Source organism: Pseudozyma hubeiensis (genome assembly GCF_000403515.1).
Source record: "Pseudozyma hubeiensis SY62 DNA, scaffold: PHS59, whole genome shotgun sequence".
NCBI lineage: Eukaryota > Fungi > Basidiomycota > Ustilaginomycetes > Ustilaginales > Ustilaginaceae > Pseudozyma > Pseudozyma hubeiensis.
Window position 1 is genome coordinate 200,882 of NW_012133841.1, and position 15,830 is coordinate 216,711.

Genomic DNA, 15,830 nt, shown 5'->3' on the forward strand with positions numbered 1-15,830 from the left:
AGCCGCAAGAGCCAGTGACTCGTCGGATATTCCGATCGTCTACTCCCGCGGTGTGATGGTGCTCGCTCAGCATGTGATGGACTGTCTCACCTCCGTCTCGACCAAGAGAGCAAAGGCCTCGAAATCTGCGTGTGCTCAACTCGCTTTGCAGATTCTGCTTGTCGCGGTCGGACTTCGCAGAGCAGCACTCGTGGACGCGCTGAGCTTGAGCGTCAAGCAAGCATCGGCAATCAGCAAGAAGCTAGCGGGCCTCAGCAGGTCGACAAGAAGCGAACACCTTGTCGGAGTGCGGTTGCTTTTGCATGCTCCAACATCTCAAACTTTCATCGTCAGCACGCAACAGAATCTGTGGTCTGATGTCAGGAGCTTGACACACGAAGCTGACTCGCCTCCGATTGCTGGTTCGGGGCTGTGGATTGACGCCCGCTCTACAGCACAGCACGGCTCACCGACGATCTCCTCGCCTGACCCACATGTCTGCAGTCTCATAAGTGCGGTCCATCAAGCCATTTTCTCCGACGACACTGCCGATGTGCTTGTCATCTTTCCTCAAGAAGTCACTGCCGCTCCCTCGCATTGCCCGAACGAAGCTCTGCTAGTTGGCGTAGCGCTAGCGGGCTTCCTGTTGGAGTACGGCGCAGTCTACTGTATCCACGAACCGTCGCACGACGCACTTTGTTACGACGTGCGGCCTCTCCGATCTGCAGAGCAATCCCTCCCAGAGGCTGAGTTCGCGGCTTCTCCGATCAACTGTCTCGGCTCGCAGCCACTCGTCTTGTTCAGGGTCCTCTTGTGGATCGATAGCTCGGAACAGAGCTTCGAGCTACTGGCATTTTCGGTGCCGCAGTGCTTGTGCTCTGACGACGCCATTGAACGCCAACGCATGTCCCTTGGCGACACCTTTCAGGCTCGGATCGATAGTCTCTCCATCGGCGCTATCTTCGCGAATGGTCGCATCACTGTAAACGTAGCCGCAGTCATCTTGCCACAAGTAGCGCTGTAACAATCTAAGACATGTCAGCTCGCGGTGTGATCATGAATTGACTGTCTCGCAGCAGCTGAACATACCATTGACCCGTCGCATCTGCATCACCTTGAGAGCAGCAGGTTTCGCTCGTTGACCTGACCCAAGACTTGCTTGTCTTGCACCGCAAGCTGTGGTTTGCAAACACTTGCGCTTCGTGTTGCTAATTGCGCGATCTCCTTTGTCGTTCGGAGAACGGACCTTCGAGCTCGTCTGGCTGCAATGGTAGCGAGGTGGTGCGGACTGGAGCACTTTCCGAACTGATTACAGGTGGAAGCGTAGAAGGCGCTATCGACACTCTCCTACACAACCTGAACTCACCTGCGCCGGGAAGCTAGCCGCTCTTCGCTTATCGTACGAAGTAATGACATGTTTTCCTTCATTGCGTTCACAGGAGAAGCTCCGAATGATTGTCTGAGATGCGTTGGTAGACTTGCCTAAAGCGAGTTTTCGGAGTAGATGCGGAAACAAGATATGTGCGACCTAGATCGAGTTGTCTCGGACTTCGGAGTACGAACAGGAACCCCATAAGAAGCACACGAACAAGTCATGAACCTATGAGCGATCTCGAAGCCGCCTCGACGATTGAAGGATCGGTAACCGGGAATGCAGCGTCGTCACACGGCAATGCCATACGGCATGAGTCACGGCAAAAGTCACATGTCGAATTTACAAAGAGGTGGTTCAGGCGACGATGCGACCCGACAAAGTCGCAAGTCACACGTCGAAGTCACAAAATGCTGTAGATTCGTCTCGCTCGAAGCTACAATGGCCTGACGAGTAACAGTGAACAGTCGCACCGCGTTGAAAGATCCGCGCTTGGAGGGCGGGCGTAGGATGCCAGCGTCGACAGTCTCGGAGTTCATGACACCTGGTCTGTCTAACGCACTCCGAGACTGCGCAAGAAGACCTTGCTTGTTTGTTGCGATGTATTCACCTATGTCCGTTCATGTAGCTTCTGCGAGGTCGTGCCGAGCCAAACGGCGTAGAAACGACGACGTATTCTCTGTCCCCCAGACAGACTTTCTTTAAGTCGCGATCTGCTCACCTTTGTCCTCATGCTCGATCGTGACTAGCTCCTTCTGAGCACTGACAATAGTAACAGGACTACTCAACACATCGACCTCCGATCAAGGATCGATTGTCTCACGGTGCCTTCACCCGTGTTTGACTCTCTGTGTCCGCTTCAAATTGAGGGAAGCAAGTTTCGAAGACAAGCGAGCGTCCACGGCCTCGGGGGAGCCGCCACGGCGCCAAAAGCTGCTTTGAACACCGTCGCTGTTCGCAGTACACTCCGTACATGCTACACAACAGTCGCTAAGAAATGCGAGCCCTTCTACTTTGATCGTCCGCGCCCAAGCTTCTGCAACTCGCAAAGTTGTCGATGTAACTAACGTGTACTTCATGATCGGCGAAAAAAAATGCACACGTCAGCATATCATTGCCGCTCACTACACCTCAATCTCACTCTCAGTCTCAATCTCGATGCCGAAAGCGCACAGTCGTCAATATGAAGGGGGGAAAGGTTTTTTGTTTGCATTGCGTCGTCAATCAACGTGAGAGACGAGAGACGAGAATACAAGAGGGGGAAAGCTCGAAAACAGGAAGGGGTTTACATTTGACTCCGCGTTGAAACCAGGGGGAAAAACGCGGGCTTGGAAGTTTGATTGCCTTTCCATCATACCAATGGCAAAGACAGGTTGGATGATCAAGAAGAGCCATCAGATCACGAGCGCGCTGAGTGAAATTGATTGCTATTTTACTTCAATGAGTGCAGAATCGGTCTGTGTGCAGAGGGTGATGAGCGGCTCAAGAGAGGCGAGGGAAAGGCGGCACACAGGCGGCAGGCAGGTGGCAGGCAGGCGATGTAAAGGCGGCACACAGGCGGCACACAGGCGGGAAGGCATCCACCGAGCAGATAGACTAAGCGGGGGTTAGTAGTCGCGACGTCCGTCTTCGACGGCCGCCGCTCCAACAGGAGTATGAGGGCACCTTTCGTCACTTTCGTGCTTTTTCTCTTGTATCGTTGAGGAAGTCATCGATCTCACACTTGAATCATTTGCGACGAACGACCGTTTGAAATTGAATCGCGGCAACGCTGAGGGTACGTCTCGCCTAAGTCTTTTTCACGCAGGGAGCCGCATCTCGCGCGGTTGGATGTGCGCTGACGCGCGATTGCTCGACACAGACTGGCACTGAACGGCGAGCTTGCAGAGCTATTCTGACGCTCCATTCGACTGTGAGGCTGCAGAACGGTTCTTTGACGCGACGATGCTCCCTTCGACTGCGGGGTCTCAGAAGGGTTCTGTGTCGCACCGATGCTCGATTCAATCGTGAGGCTGCAAAACGGCTCTGTGCCAGCGCTACACTCGGTGAGCTTTCACGTCTTGCTCATACGATCGAAGCAGTTCAGTTTTCATGAAGGGTTTGCTATTCTGAGCCCCTCCTCGCCGTGCAACGGCGGTACGAGGTTGAACGACGAGGTGGTACGAGATCCAGCTGTGTGGCGATATGCACGAGGTCGGAAAATCATACACTGGTGTGGTGCCTAAACACTGCTGAGAGGCCGAGTATTCTATCGGAGAATCATACACTGGTGTGATGCTAAGACACTGCTAAAATGCCCAACATATTTACCGGAAAATTTTACACTGGCGCGGTGCTGTAACATTGCTAAGATGCCTTGAACACCGGCGGGGAATGAACACTGGTGCCACGCGCCAACAGCGCTGACACTGCTCTAGTGCAGTTCATTTTGTGGCGCTCAGATTGTGCATGCACGTGGCTGCAAACAAAAGCCGATCGTGCATGCAGCTTTGCTCGACGTGATCCTCGCCGCTCACGCAGTACCGCTCGGTGGTTTTGAGGGCTGGCAAGCTGAATCGACAAGGAGACTTTCGTTGAGTACAAGATGGTGTTATTACTGAGCTGAACAAACGATGAGGTGACTACTAAGCTGAGCAAATATTGGCTGAGCGGAGGAAACGACGGTGTATTGATGTTGCGAGGGTTTGCTGCCGGCCCGACCCTCTCCTAGATCGCTCACAAGCACTTCAAACAACGAATGACATTGATTTGCCTCCTCTCACGAACGAGGAGCCTGCTGGGCAGCTCGCTGGCAATGCAAGCCACGACGAGACTGCCATCGAAGCGGTGAGCGGCTGTGCGATTTTGGTAGAAGATTCGATTTTTTTTGGCGCGCTGTTGTGGCTGGCTGTATGCGCAGTTGGACAGGTTGGCGTTGACGTCGGCGTCGACGTTTCGTTCGCTGTCGGCTCATCAAGCAAGCTTCAGTGTGGTTCCGTTGCGATTGTGTGCGAATGTCAGACGCTCCAGCAATGCTTGGAGTGTGAGAAAACGAGCGGTGCAGCAACGAGCGGCGTGCTGTGCAGGCTCCGTGTGGAAATGCTCAAGGATGCAGCTCGACGGTGTGCAGTTCGTCGAGACTGGGCAGTGCAACGAAGCTCCATCGTTCGCTGTGCATAGAGACTGTATACATGGCTGAAGCTCGATGCCTTGCCGTGCATTACGCCGCTCGATAGTGTGCAGTACCGCGAATGTGCAGATCGTCGAAACAGAGTGCAGTGCTCGCAATGAGCTCGAGACGGTGTAGGTATATGAATCGTCTGTGTGTCTTTCGTCGTTGTCGTCGCTCCAACAACATCTCTTTCTCGACAAGAATCGCCCGCTCGCTAAACAGTAAGTAGTCATGTACACACAGCATCGACGTGAATGGTACTGACATTACTCGGTCTCTATCTACAGTGATTCTCGACTTTTTCGGCAAGACTCGTCCCACCACGCCGGTCGTGGTCAAGACGCTCAAGAGAGCTGCAGCGGTGCCTGCCACGGACGCTGCCTCGCCGTCGCCCTCCTCCTCCTCCAAGCACAACGCCTTTGCCGCTCGCAAGGCTCAGAGGGACGAGGTTGCAGGCACCTCGGCTGGCAGCAAGAGCCGCGAGCCCGACTCGCCCTCGACGCCGTCATCGACCCCCTCCTCGTCCAAGACGTTTGGATGGACGCCTGCTTCGAGGCTCCTTCGCTCAACGCCGCCCTCCTCCACCCGTCCCTCGCAAGCGTCTGTCTGGACGCCGTCGTCGCCTCCTTCTCCCTGTGGAGCTTCGACGCTGCCCGCCTCCCTTTGGCCGCCTCTGCCGTCGCCGCTCCCTTCGACCCCCCCTCGCCAGCCCTCGTCGTCGCCGTCGCCCTCCTCGCAGACCCCGCCGACCGCCTCTGGGCCACCCTCTCGACCTGGCCGCTTCGCCCCCAGGTCGTTCAGCCTGCGCGCAGAGGGTACAGGCAACCGTGGACTGTCTCGCCACGGTCACCTGGCCAAGGTGGCTGGTCGCAAGGTGCTGGGCCTGCCCGCTCCTCTGCCCATCCGTCGACTGGAGAGGTCGCAGGTGGCAGGCGCTGGATCGTACCCCGGCCGCAACGGCATCAAGAAGGTGAAGGTCGTGATCAAGCACACCTTCTACAAGCCTTCCAAGACGGACCCTCGCCAGTACTGGTACTGGTGCGTGTCGGTCAACGGGTACGGCAGGGATGTGCAAAAGAAAAAGACCAACTACCTCAAGTTGGTCTTTGCGACAGAGAGGGAGGCGAAACGGTGCCAGGCAGTGTGGAAGCGGCTGATCGCCCAGCACCACGCCCTCCTGGACTTCAAGGAGATCCGCAACCTGGTCAGGGAGGTGGTGTACCCGTTGGAGGTCCAGGAGCAGCTCGACGGCGGCCGTCGGTTCAACTTTCAGAACCACGGCGTCGAAAGCATCCTTCGACACCGACGGTGCCAGCTGTTTCGCGATGGCGTCTGTACGGTGAGGCACGTGTGCTTCTCGTGCAAGAGGATCGTCCCTTGTATGGAGGTGGGCGTCGAAGTGCAGTGCTTCGACTGCTCGATCCGGCGATGGGGGCAGATCTGGGGGTCGTCGAAGCTGGAGGATACGGTCAAGCTGATCGCGAAGAGGGATGCGAGGCGTTCTGGTGCTGAGGAGAGTCTGTCGATCACAGAGGCTGGTCGACTGCACGCCGATCCCCACCGTCGCTCGCCGTTTGCCATGTCGGCGGCCAGATTCCTGCACGAGCAGAACGACGCTGCCAAGGACGAGCTGGTGGCGGTGTTGAGGCGGGTGATGCGAGGTGGTGCGGTCGGCAGCTTGGCCAGCGATCCGACTGCTGTCGCTGTGGCAGAGGTCGATCGCATCGGCGAGACCTACGCCTTCAGCCTCTTCCTCAACGTCAAGGAGAGGCTCACCGCTTTCTCGCCGAGTATCGACCTGCGGTACCAGGTCGATGGCGTGCACAGGCTGGAGTCGTGCTGGGTCGTGCCGCGGTGGTACAACCTCGCCAAGAAGCACGGTCTGGGTGTGATGGTCGAGCTCACCATCCTTGCCGCCCAGCTCCGGCACTCGCACTCGCAGGGCCGTCTGCCTGCAGCCCTGGCCGACATTGCCAGGCTCGCCGCTCGCCTGCAACCTCTGGACGAGGTATCGCAGGAGTGGCACACGCTCAAGGGGCAGGCGATCCAGGGTCGGCAGAGACTCGTTCTGGCGGAGCAGATCGAGATCGTCGAGCAGCTCTTCCACGGCAGGGCCAGGGATGCCGTGGACGTCGTCCATGCGCTCGCTGATGGGCCGTACACCATGGCGATCACCAACAACGGGGTGACCGTCAAGGAGCTGCGCAAGATGTGGCCCGAGACGAGCCCTGCGGTGCAGGGCTTTGTGCAGGGATTCGTCGAGCCTTTCCTCGCAGCACACGCACACACGAACACGCTCAAGAGGAATGGCGATGGATTTCCGACGTTCTTTTGGGGAGAGGATACGTCGACGAAGGAGGTGTGCGAGTTTTTGTTTGGAAGGGGGAAGCGGGCGAGGGAGGTGTGCGACAGGAGGAACACGAAGATGTTCGCCTTGGAGGAGGAGCAAGGAGAGGAGGACAGCGTCGAGAAGGAGGGCGCTGGGCATGGGAGCGATGGGCATCGGTGGATGGGCCCGCTCGCCGTCGCCGCGTACATGCTCATGTCGGCGGCAGAGGCAACCGCAGGTGATGCGGTTGGCGACCCCTTCGACGGCCAGTCGCTTCCCGACGCTTGGTCTGGCCTGCCGCTGTTCTCTGGACCGACGACGTTGATCGCCCACAAGGATCACGGTCGGTTCTTCCACCTGGGCTTCGAGACGAACGCGCCGAGGTACGGCGACTGGCAGCCCGACCTGGTCAATGCCAGGATGGAGCTGTACAAGAGCAACTGGATGGTGCAGGCGCTGAGGGTGAGCACCCTGGTGGCGATCCTGCAGGCGACGCGACAGCAGTGCAGGATGTGGCTGGCGATCTTGGTAAGGGTTGGACTGGTGGAGAGGGGCGCTCAGGAAGCTCGACAGGCGTTGCAGGGCGAGCTGGATGTGGAATCGGTGGTGCGACACTTTGGCACCAACGGTGTTTCGACGCTCGAGCTGGGCTGGTCCCGTCGTCGTTTGCTTCTCGGTCTGTAGATAGCTGCGTTTGTGAATTCATTGTGATTGCGAGTCGAGGCCATTGTGTGTGTACAGAGCGGCGAATCAGAGACTACCAAGCGAGACAGAGGCACCAGCGAATCTTTGAGACTTTCGAGTGAGATACATCGGCGGATCGGTGAGTCTGCCGAGTGAGAAAAAGGCGCAAAGTTCAGCCTTTGTTCAAGGTGCGCTCGCACACTGCCTTTTACGAGCGTGCGAGTCGAGAACGGCGATCATGCAAGGTCGATCCGACGTCTCCAATGACGTTTCAATCTCACTACACACAAGCGATCAGTAAAGCACAGACAACGTCAGCAAGGTCTGTACTTTTTTGCTTGAACGAGCGATTGTGCGAGCCACGGCGATCTTCTTGATGCGGGGTTGATCGCCGGAGAACAAAGTTTATTTTCCGGCCACGCGCCGCGCAGCCACACTCTACCATTTTGACTGGCCTCACGCCTGTGCAGAAATAAAAAAAAATAGAAAATAAACATTGAAAAAAGCCCGATGGTGCAGACCTCTCCCGGACAGGGTAGAGAGAAAGAGAAATTGGCCCGCTGATATTTACACTCGACGTTCGCAGTGTATGTGTGATTAAAGAATTCGGAATGAATGTACGACTGTGAAGGAAAGGAGATGCCTGCTGGGAAAGAGATTGCCTTCTCGGACGTCAACGCTTGATCGCGCAAGGCAAGGGTAGCTTGTACGAGGGTCGACGACAGCACAGACGTAGAGGGCCAGGCATGGACAGCGCTGTAGAGATGCATTGCGAGCTAATGTACAGGCCGTCGATAGGAGGAGCAGCGTGAACACACGCGAGATGTGAGCTCAGTCGAGTCGTGAACGAATCCGAGACAGAACCACACTGTGATGGAAAGAGACGCGCGCTGACGGCAGGGAGACTCGGGCAATCACATGCAATCTGTCGCTCGTTTGTAATCATACTGTGAGCAGAGAAAGGCAGACGAAGAAGCATCTTTGCATTGCGTTAGGTCAAGGCAAGGAAGTACAAGAGACAGCGCTGTACACAGGCGGTGAGGATGGCGAGCAGCGAATCAGATGTAGATCGCCGAGCGAGATAGGCTTTGCGAGGTGAGCAGGGACGCTGCAGAGAACGAAGCGGGTACCATATCGGCAGTTGAAGAGCGCGCAAGACATGCGCCGCGGTGTATTGTGGCAAATCGTCGAAGGGATGTGTCTCGACGAGACGGGTCAAAAGGGGGAAAGGGATGCGTCGTTGATACGCGTGCTTTGGGAACAATGCGCTGAGACTCCTGCTTTTCGGAGGTATGTGTTCACTCACTCGAATCGCTGAAGCTGGTCATTTCAGCTTTGTCGCCTATCCAATTGAGGATGCGTCTCATTGACAGCCTTCGAGATGGAATCGCAGTGCCTTGAACGGGCGTGCGAGTGCAAGGTGCAAGACGTGCCTCGAGCGGCCAAGACAGACGTGCCAGACTGTTCTGTGCCATTTCACTGCGTTTCTCCTTGCGCCTCAGCTCTTCTCATCGCACACAGACTGATCAAGCAAGGATCGGCGAGCTTGCAAGCTTGCCTGCGAAGAACGAGCGCTTGTACGACCACGGCGATCTTCTCGATGCGGGGTAGATCTTCGGCGCGCCACCCCCACTCCACCATTTTGACGGACCACGCGCGTGGGAACAAATAATAGTAATTTAAATAATAAATTTAGAATGGGAATGCAGCTGGCAGAGCGACATGCAGGACAGAGCGTGGTGACAGAGGTAGCACGGAATGTCCACAAATAGGCAACGGAAGGTGCATGGAAGGTGCGTCGCAGAACAGCACGAAAGGGGAGGAGAGGCAGCATCGCAGCAAGGAAGCAAGGAAGGAGTGGGGAAGCAGCGGGGAACGCGATAGGAAGAGTGGCGGCGACTGGGTACCCGCCGGCGGGAAAGACCGCCCACCAACGGGATAGCCCAACCACGGACGGGATCACCCAATCATTGACGGGACAGTTCAACCACCGGCGGGAACAACTGCTCGCTCGTGAGCACGAGACATGAGCCGACTCGAGACGTGAGCTGACTCGTGAACAGATTCGAGACGTGAGCCGACTCGAGACGCGAACAGATTCGAGACGTGAGCTGACTCGAGACATGACGGGAAACGAGACAGCCGGATTGATAAAGATGAAACTCATTGCATTGCTGTCAAAATGAGGCACACAGGCGGGATCGGTGGCGAGCAGAGGAAACGTCTATTGTATTGCAATGCGAAAGGAGAGCGTACACGAGGAAGCGAGGCGTGAGTGGTGAGGAGGAGGCAGCGCAGAGTCAGCGCAGAGGCAGCGGGGAACAGACTAACCGCCAATGGGATACTCCACCCACCGACGGGATGGACCACCCACCGACGGGATAGACTACACCCGGGTGTGTAGTCGCGACAGGCGTCGAAGACGCCCGTCACTCCACGGCGTGCCGGCGGCTTTCGTCCCCATCCTCATTTCTCATACGAAAAACCTCACTTTCCTCAAAAAAACATCACTTTGCTCAAAAAAATCTCACTCGACAATACACAAACACATCGAAAGGAGGGGGGGAGATTTTTTCATTGCACCACGTCACACGACGAGACTACAAGAGGGGAAGGAAACAAAGGGGGACGGGGGGTTTGCATTTGACTCCGCGTTGAAACCGAGAGAAAAAACGCGGGCAGGAAGGGGTAGGGGCGATCGATGATCGCCCACGAAGCAGCTCTGACGTCTTCCGACGTCTCGTCTCCAAGGACGACGCTTACTTAGCTTTTTTCTCGGCGGCCTTGGTGACCTTACCACCCTTCGCGGCGGCCTTCTCAATCGACTTGATGACACCCACAGCGACGGTCTGTCGCATGTCACGGACGGCGAAGCGTCCAAGAGGGGGGTAGACGGAGAAGGACTCGACGCACATGGGCTTGGTGGGGACCATCTTGACGAGAGCGGCGTCACCGGACTTGATGAACTTGGGGTTGTTCTCGATGGACTTACCAGTTCGGCGGTCGATCTTCTCGGTGATCTCGGCGAACTTGCAGGCAATGTGGGCGGTGTGGCAGTCGAGGACGGGGGCGTAACCGTTGCCGATCTGACCGGGGTGGTTCATGACGATGACCTGGGCGACGAACGAGGCGGTCTCGGCGGCGGGGTCGTTCTTCGAGTCAGAGCAGACGTTACCACGGCGAATGTCCTTGACGGAGACGTTCTTGACGTTGAAGCCGACGTTGTCACCGGGCAGACCCTCAGTGAGGGTCTCGTGGTGCATCTCGACGGACTTGACCTCGGTGGTGACATTGGAGGGGGCAAAGGTGACGACCATACCGCCCTTGATGACACCGGTCTCGACACGGCCGACGGGCACAGTTCCGATACCGCCGATCTTGTAGACATCCTGGAGGGGAAGACGGAGGGGCTTGTCGGTGGGACGGGAAGGGGGCTCGATGGCGTCGATGGCGTCGAGGAGGGTCTTACCAGTGGCCTTGCCGGCCTTGGTCTCACGCTCCCAACCCTTGTACCAGGGCATCTCCTTGGTGGCGTCGATCATGTTGTCTCCGTGCCAGCCCGAGATGGGGACGAAGGCGACAGTCTTGGGGTTGTAGCCGACCTTCTTGATGAAGTTGGAGGTCTCCTTGACAATCTCGTTGAATCGGTCCTCCGAGTACTTGGTGGTGTCCATCTTGTTGACGGCAACGATGAGCTGACGCACACCGAGGGTGAACGAGAGCAGGGCGTGCTCACGGGTCTGGCCATCCTTGGAGATACCAGCCTCGAACTCACCAGTACCGGCGGCAATGATGAGAATGGCGCAGTCGGCCTGCGAGGTACCGGTGATCATGTTCTTGATGAAGTCACGGTGACCAGGGGCGTCAATGACGGTGACCATGTACTTGGGGGTCTCGAACTTCCAGAGAGCAATGTCGATGGTGATACCACGCTCGCGCTCGGCCTTGAGCTTGTCAAGAACCCAAGCGTACTTGAAGGAACCCTTGCCGAGCTCGGCAGCCTCCTTCTCGAACTTCTCGACGGTACGCTTGTCGATACCACCGCACTTGTAGATAAGGTGACCGGTGGTGGTCGACTTACCGGAGTCGACGTGTCCGATAACGACGACGTTAACCTGTGAGCGTTGAAGTACAGCAAACGAGAGTAGGTACGGTCAGCGCTCGTACATTTTTTGAAGGAGAGGCGCGAGGCTTGCTGCCACGATCTAGGCCAGATCGGCGCCGCCACCGGCACGAGCCAGCCATGACGACGACGCCGACAAGATCCATCGAGACAGCAATGCTGTACGGCCACGAACGTGACCGCGACGCAGGCGTGCATCGTGTTGCATACGTACGTGAGCTTTTTCTTTACCCATTTTGAATGATGTTTTTGGTGTTTGGTATGATACGATGTATGAGGGGAGAGGAGAAGACATCGACGAGACCCAGCGCCCTTTATCAATCGCGCCCCGCTGGCGCACACACCAGACTGCCACCCAACGAAGGGCGGCCGCCCGCACAAAAGAGGGCAGCAGCTGGGCGACTCTCGCCTTCACTGCCGCGCAGAAGCAGAGAAAAATTTTCTTGCGCCTCAACTTCCAGCTTTCTCTGCTCTCACGCCTCATTGGTCGAAGAAACTACTCGAGAGGCTCCGAGCGAATTTCAGAAGAAGCGCATCGACCAAAAAATAGCACAGCAAATCCTAAGACCAGCAGCTGGGATTTTTCAGAGCGTGGCCAAAGCAAGCAGATCTTGCAAAAGTCGAAATACAAGTTGGTTCTTCCTTGCATGCCAATTGAAATCGTGAATACAAAGTCGAAATTCAGTCGCAAAGGTCGCATGAGAGGCTCAGCCACAGGCATTCTTCAGAGGCGAGAAGGAAGGCAGCGAGCTGCGCGAGTCTCAAGGAGAAACCAATGGGGTGCGCCGTCCAGCAGCACCGTCTGGATGGGAGGCTGACCTCACTGTGTAGACACGAAGCGGCGCACGTTCCTCCGTCAATGCACACTATGCTGCGCAAAGGCTCAAATCATGGTCGACACCTAGGCCGATCAGAAGCGGGCACGCACATGCTGTCACGGGCTTCTGACACGACATCTTGGATTGTTGCCGCTATCTGAGTGTCGATCCATCTCAGTGGGCTTGGAGATGACGGATCAAGCGCACGGGTTCCTGAGGACAGGCGAGCGTAAAGCGCACGGGCATCTGCCACGTACAATGTACGAGTCGAAGCGACTGCGGCAAAGGCATTTGACTTGAATTTCCTCTCCCTCTGTCGCAGCTCTGTTGGCCGCGTCAGGTTCCGGGCTGGCCTGCTTCTGCCTAGGGTGCGTCGATGATTTTGACAAATCGTTGAATTCCAAATCTCACCTCGTTGTCCAGTCCAAAAACTTAGGAACCGCGAATTTTGTGCCTCGCAGTCGGCCTGGCTGGCATGCACAGATCGTCATTCTCTGAATGTGCCTGTGAGGCGCACGTCGGATGTGACGGGCTCTCGCTACAGTGTCAAGGAGTGCGCAGCAGACGCCGACACAAAACGTCGCGACGTGACATTTGCCTCTGCGGCCATCCCTTCAAATTTTAAGGCTGAGGCGCAGCACGATCGAGTGGTCCATCTGCGTTCTCAACTCGCGAGTCTGGTAATCATCCCGAAAGCTTGAAGGGTTGTTCACAATTTTTGCTCAACGAGGCCATTCGCTTTCGTGGTGAATGGATCGATACAAATACATGAAGCTGACAAGAGTGGACAGGGCGCCGTGGACCGCTGTCATAGGCGCTGCGTAGGACGGCTATTACAGTATAGATAGAGGACGAAACCTCTTCATTCCTTTCATTCATCTTCATCCTCCTCCTCGTCATCATCCCAAAGATCACTGTCGCCAGGGCCTGCCTCAGTCAACTGAGAAGCCAAAGTTGTCGGCTGTACCGTATTCCTGCTGGCCGGCAGAGCAGGTGGTGGCATGCCTCGATTTTGAGATGTCAACTTCGCGTCACCGTTGACGACGGCTGCTGTTGCTCCCAAAGCAGGCTCTGCGTTGGGGCCCGATTGCGGTTGACTGGGTGGATGCATGGAATAGTCGTCCGCAGATCGAGGTTGAGCTGGCTCGTCGGCGTTCGGAGAATCGGCGGTGGCCTGCCCTGCCTGTGCAGCAGCAGCGGCAGAAGCAGCCTGATCGGCTTCCTTGCGTTCCTTTCGAGCCTGCTTGAGATCGGAAAGCTGATTGCGCTTCATGTCACGCTCTGTCGTAAGCTTTCGAAGTGCCTGTTGGTGCCGGTTCTTGATGATGAGGTTCATGGTACCGTCAACGTCGGCCTGCTTCCTGCGCACGAGGGTTTCGAGCTCGCGACACTCTGCTTCCAATTGGGCTTCTCGAACGCGCTGCTCCTTTTCTTCGTCGTTCTCATCTTCTTCGTCCTCGTCCTCCTCGTCTGCTTCGTCTGCATCGTCGTCGTCATCGTCATCCCAGAGGTCTTCTTGATCACTTGCGCGACTCTGCGCCTCGCTATTGGCACCTCGCGTTGAGCCGTCATCGTCATCGTCCTCTTCTTCCTCGAGCGCTGCGTCAAGCTCAGCCGCTAAATCCTCATCTACGTCGTCATCGTCAAGATCTTGATCGTCGTAGCCACGCTCAACTCCGTCCTCATCCAGGTCGACACGCCGACGGTATCCTTGTTCTCCATCTTCTGCGTCGCCATCGTCCAAACCTTCGTCTTGCGAGCCGACATCCGAGCCGTCGGGCATGGGAGTCTCCGCTTGAGACCCACCTGGTGATGTGGCGCCTCGCCGTCCCTGCCCGCGCCGCTGATCGTCATCGTCGTCTTCGGAGCCATCCTCTTCGGCTGCATCGATCATCTCGTACTCTACCTGTTCCGCCTTCTTGTCCGCTTTGAGCAACCTTTCCACCTCCTTTTCGGTAGTCTCGATCGCTCGCCGCGCGGCTCGCTTGCGGAAACGGCGTTTGCGTGCCCACTGCATGGGAGGCGTGATGCCGTGAGGATAGATAAAGTCCTCAATATTGAAGCCTTTGCCGCCGCTGCTGGAGGATGCCTGGGCTTCATCCGCGATCTTCCCTTCAACCACAAGCATCTGTGCGATGTCGGCAACCTTGAAGAATTGACGGTTGTCGAGGGTCTTGTGCGCTTCTGTGATGGTGGGCAAGTCGACCAGCTTGGCCGAGAAGAGCGAATCGCCTGCATGCACCACGGCTCTTCTGGAGTCTTTGAACTTGAACCAGACATCGTCGCCAAGTTGCCGCTTTTGAATGCTCTCCCTAAGCTTGTCGCATTCAGGACCTTCGGGCATGCGGAAGATGAGTTGCTCCTCGAATGCGAGACCTTGGCCGGTTTCGTCGTCCTCGGAATCGAGCTCGCGGTCGTAGCTTTGCATGTAAGCGTGGGTTTTGGGCCCTTGGCCGGTTCCAGCTGCCGTGCCTCCTCCTGATGCTTTCATCTTGAGCTTGATCTGTGGACGAGCGCCTGAAGAGGTGCGTATCGGCCTCGAGGGCTGTGATCTCCTAGAACCTCCATGTTCCCATCCCTCGGGCGATTGCTCCCGAGCGAGCAATGCTTTCGCTGTTGGTCGAACAGCACGTTTTGGTCTGGTTCCTCCGGGGCCCAGCTCCGCCGCCGAAGCTCCCGGAGCTGGAGATGCGGATCCGCTCGCTTCACTCATAGTGAACCCGTCTGACGTTGGCCGGTGGACACATCAACAGTGCGGCTTGCGATCGAGTATGTGTTGCATTGCTCTGGTAGAGACTTTCGACCTTAGTGCCGCTGCCTCAGCCCGGAAGAGTCACGGCCGTCCTTGCTACGAGAAGCGAGCTGTGCAAGTAGTACAAGGTCGTGCGGTGCCGAAGAACTTGCTGCTTGTGTTAAGAGGTCATTCGGTCGAGATGGTGGGTCTGGCACACCGGAAACGAGACGGACCCTGATCGACTCAGACACGAATTCATGATGAAGCTCCACAAGGAGCGCGTCGGAAATCGGCTGCTTCCGCTTATACGATCTAACAGTCTTCATCACATCAAATACGTCTCGTACACTTCCTACGAGTCAACAGTGGATCTCATATCTGTATGGCAGCGGCAGCATATCATCTCACACAGAAGCGGGTTGATGCCAGCTCGCGCTGCATCTTTCCGTGCTCGAATGCACCCACGTTCAAAGGGGGTGCTTCGGATGCTGCCAGTTTTGAGGAGGACGATGTGCCGCCCTTCGAGGTCTCGTCAATCATGAGCTGCAGTGCGCGGCTTCAAGTCGCGCAACCAACATTTGTCATAGGCTATGCGAGCATCGTTTGATACGAACATTCAAATGCTGAGCCAGCTTGTGTC

General features: G+C 56.7%; 4 protein-coding genes across 4 annotated transcripts; 2 read left to right on the forward strand and 2 right to left on the reverse strand.

Moving 5' to 3' along the window:
- Positions 1-55: 55 nt before the first annotated feature.
- Positions 56-1,003, forward strand: PHSY_006610 (aldehyde dehydrogenase ALDH; the record flags this gene model as incomplete). The annotated part of the gene is made up of 1 exon (XM_012337210.1): positions 56-1,003. One exon carries the CDS (start codon positions 56-58, stop codon positions 1,001-1,003), a length of 948 nt encoding a protein of 315 aa, XP_012192600.1.
- A 627-nt stretch (positions 1,004-1,630) lies between these two features.
- On the forward strand, positions 1,631-9,126 carry PHSY_006611 (hypothetical protein; the record flags this gene model as incomplete). Its single annotated transcript, XM_012337211.1, has 5 exons — positions 1,631-1,747; positions 3,213-3,396; positions 4,790-7,507; positions 8,511-8,610; positions 9,018-9,126. 5 exons carry the CDS (start codon positions 1,631-1,633, stop codon positions 9,124-9,126), a joined length of 3,228 nt encoding a protein of 1,075 aa, XP_012192601.1.
- Positions 9,127-10,274: 1,148 nt separating this feature from the next.
- Positions 10,275-12,747, reverse strand: PHSY_006612 (probable translation elongation factor; the record flags this gene model as incomplete). Its single annotated transcript, XM_012337212.1, has 2 exons — positions 10,275-11,630; positions 12,664-12,747. The coding sequence occupies 2 exons, from the start codon at positions 12,745-12,747 to the stop codon at positions 10,275-10,277; spliced, it is 1,440 nt and encodes a 479-aa protein (XP_012192602.1).
- A 580-nt stretch (positions 12,748-13,327) lies between these two features.
- PHSY_006613 (hypothetical protein) lies at positions 13,328-15,169 on the reverse strand (the record flags this gene model as incomplete). The annotated part of the gene is made up of 1 exon (XM_012337213.1): positions 13,328-15,169. The coding sequence occupies one exon, from the start codon at positions 15,167-15,169 to the stop codon at positions 13,328-13,330; it is 1,842 nt and encodes a 613-aa protein (XP_012192603.1).
- Positions 15,170-15,830: the final 661 nt, after the last annotated feature.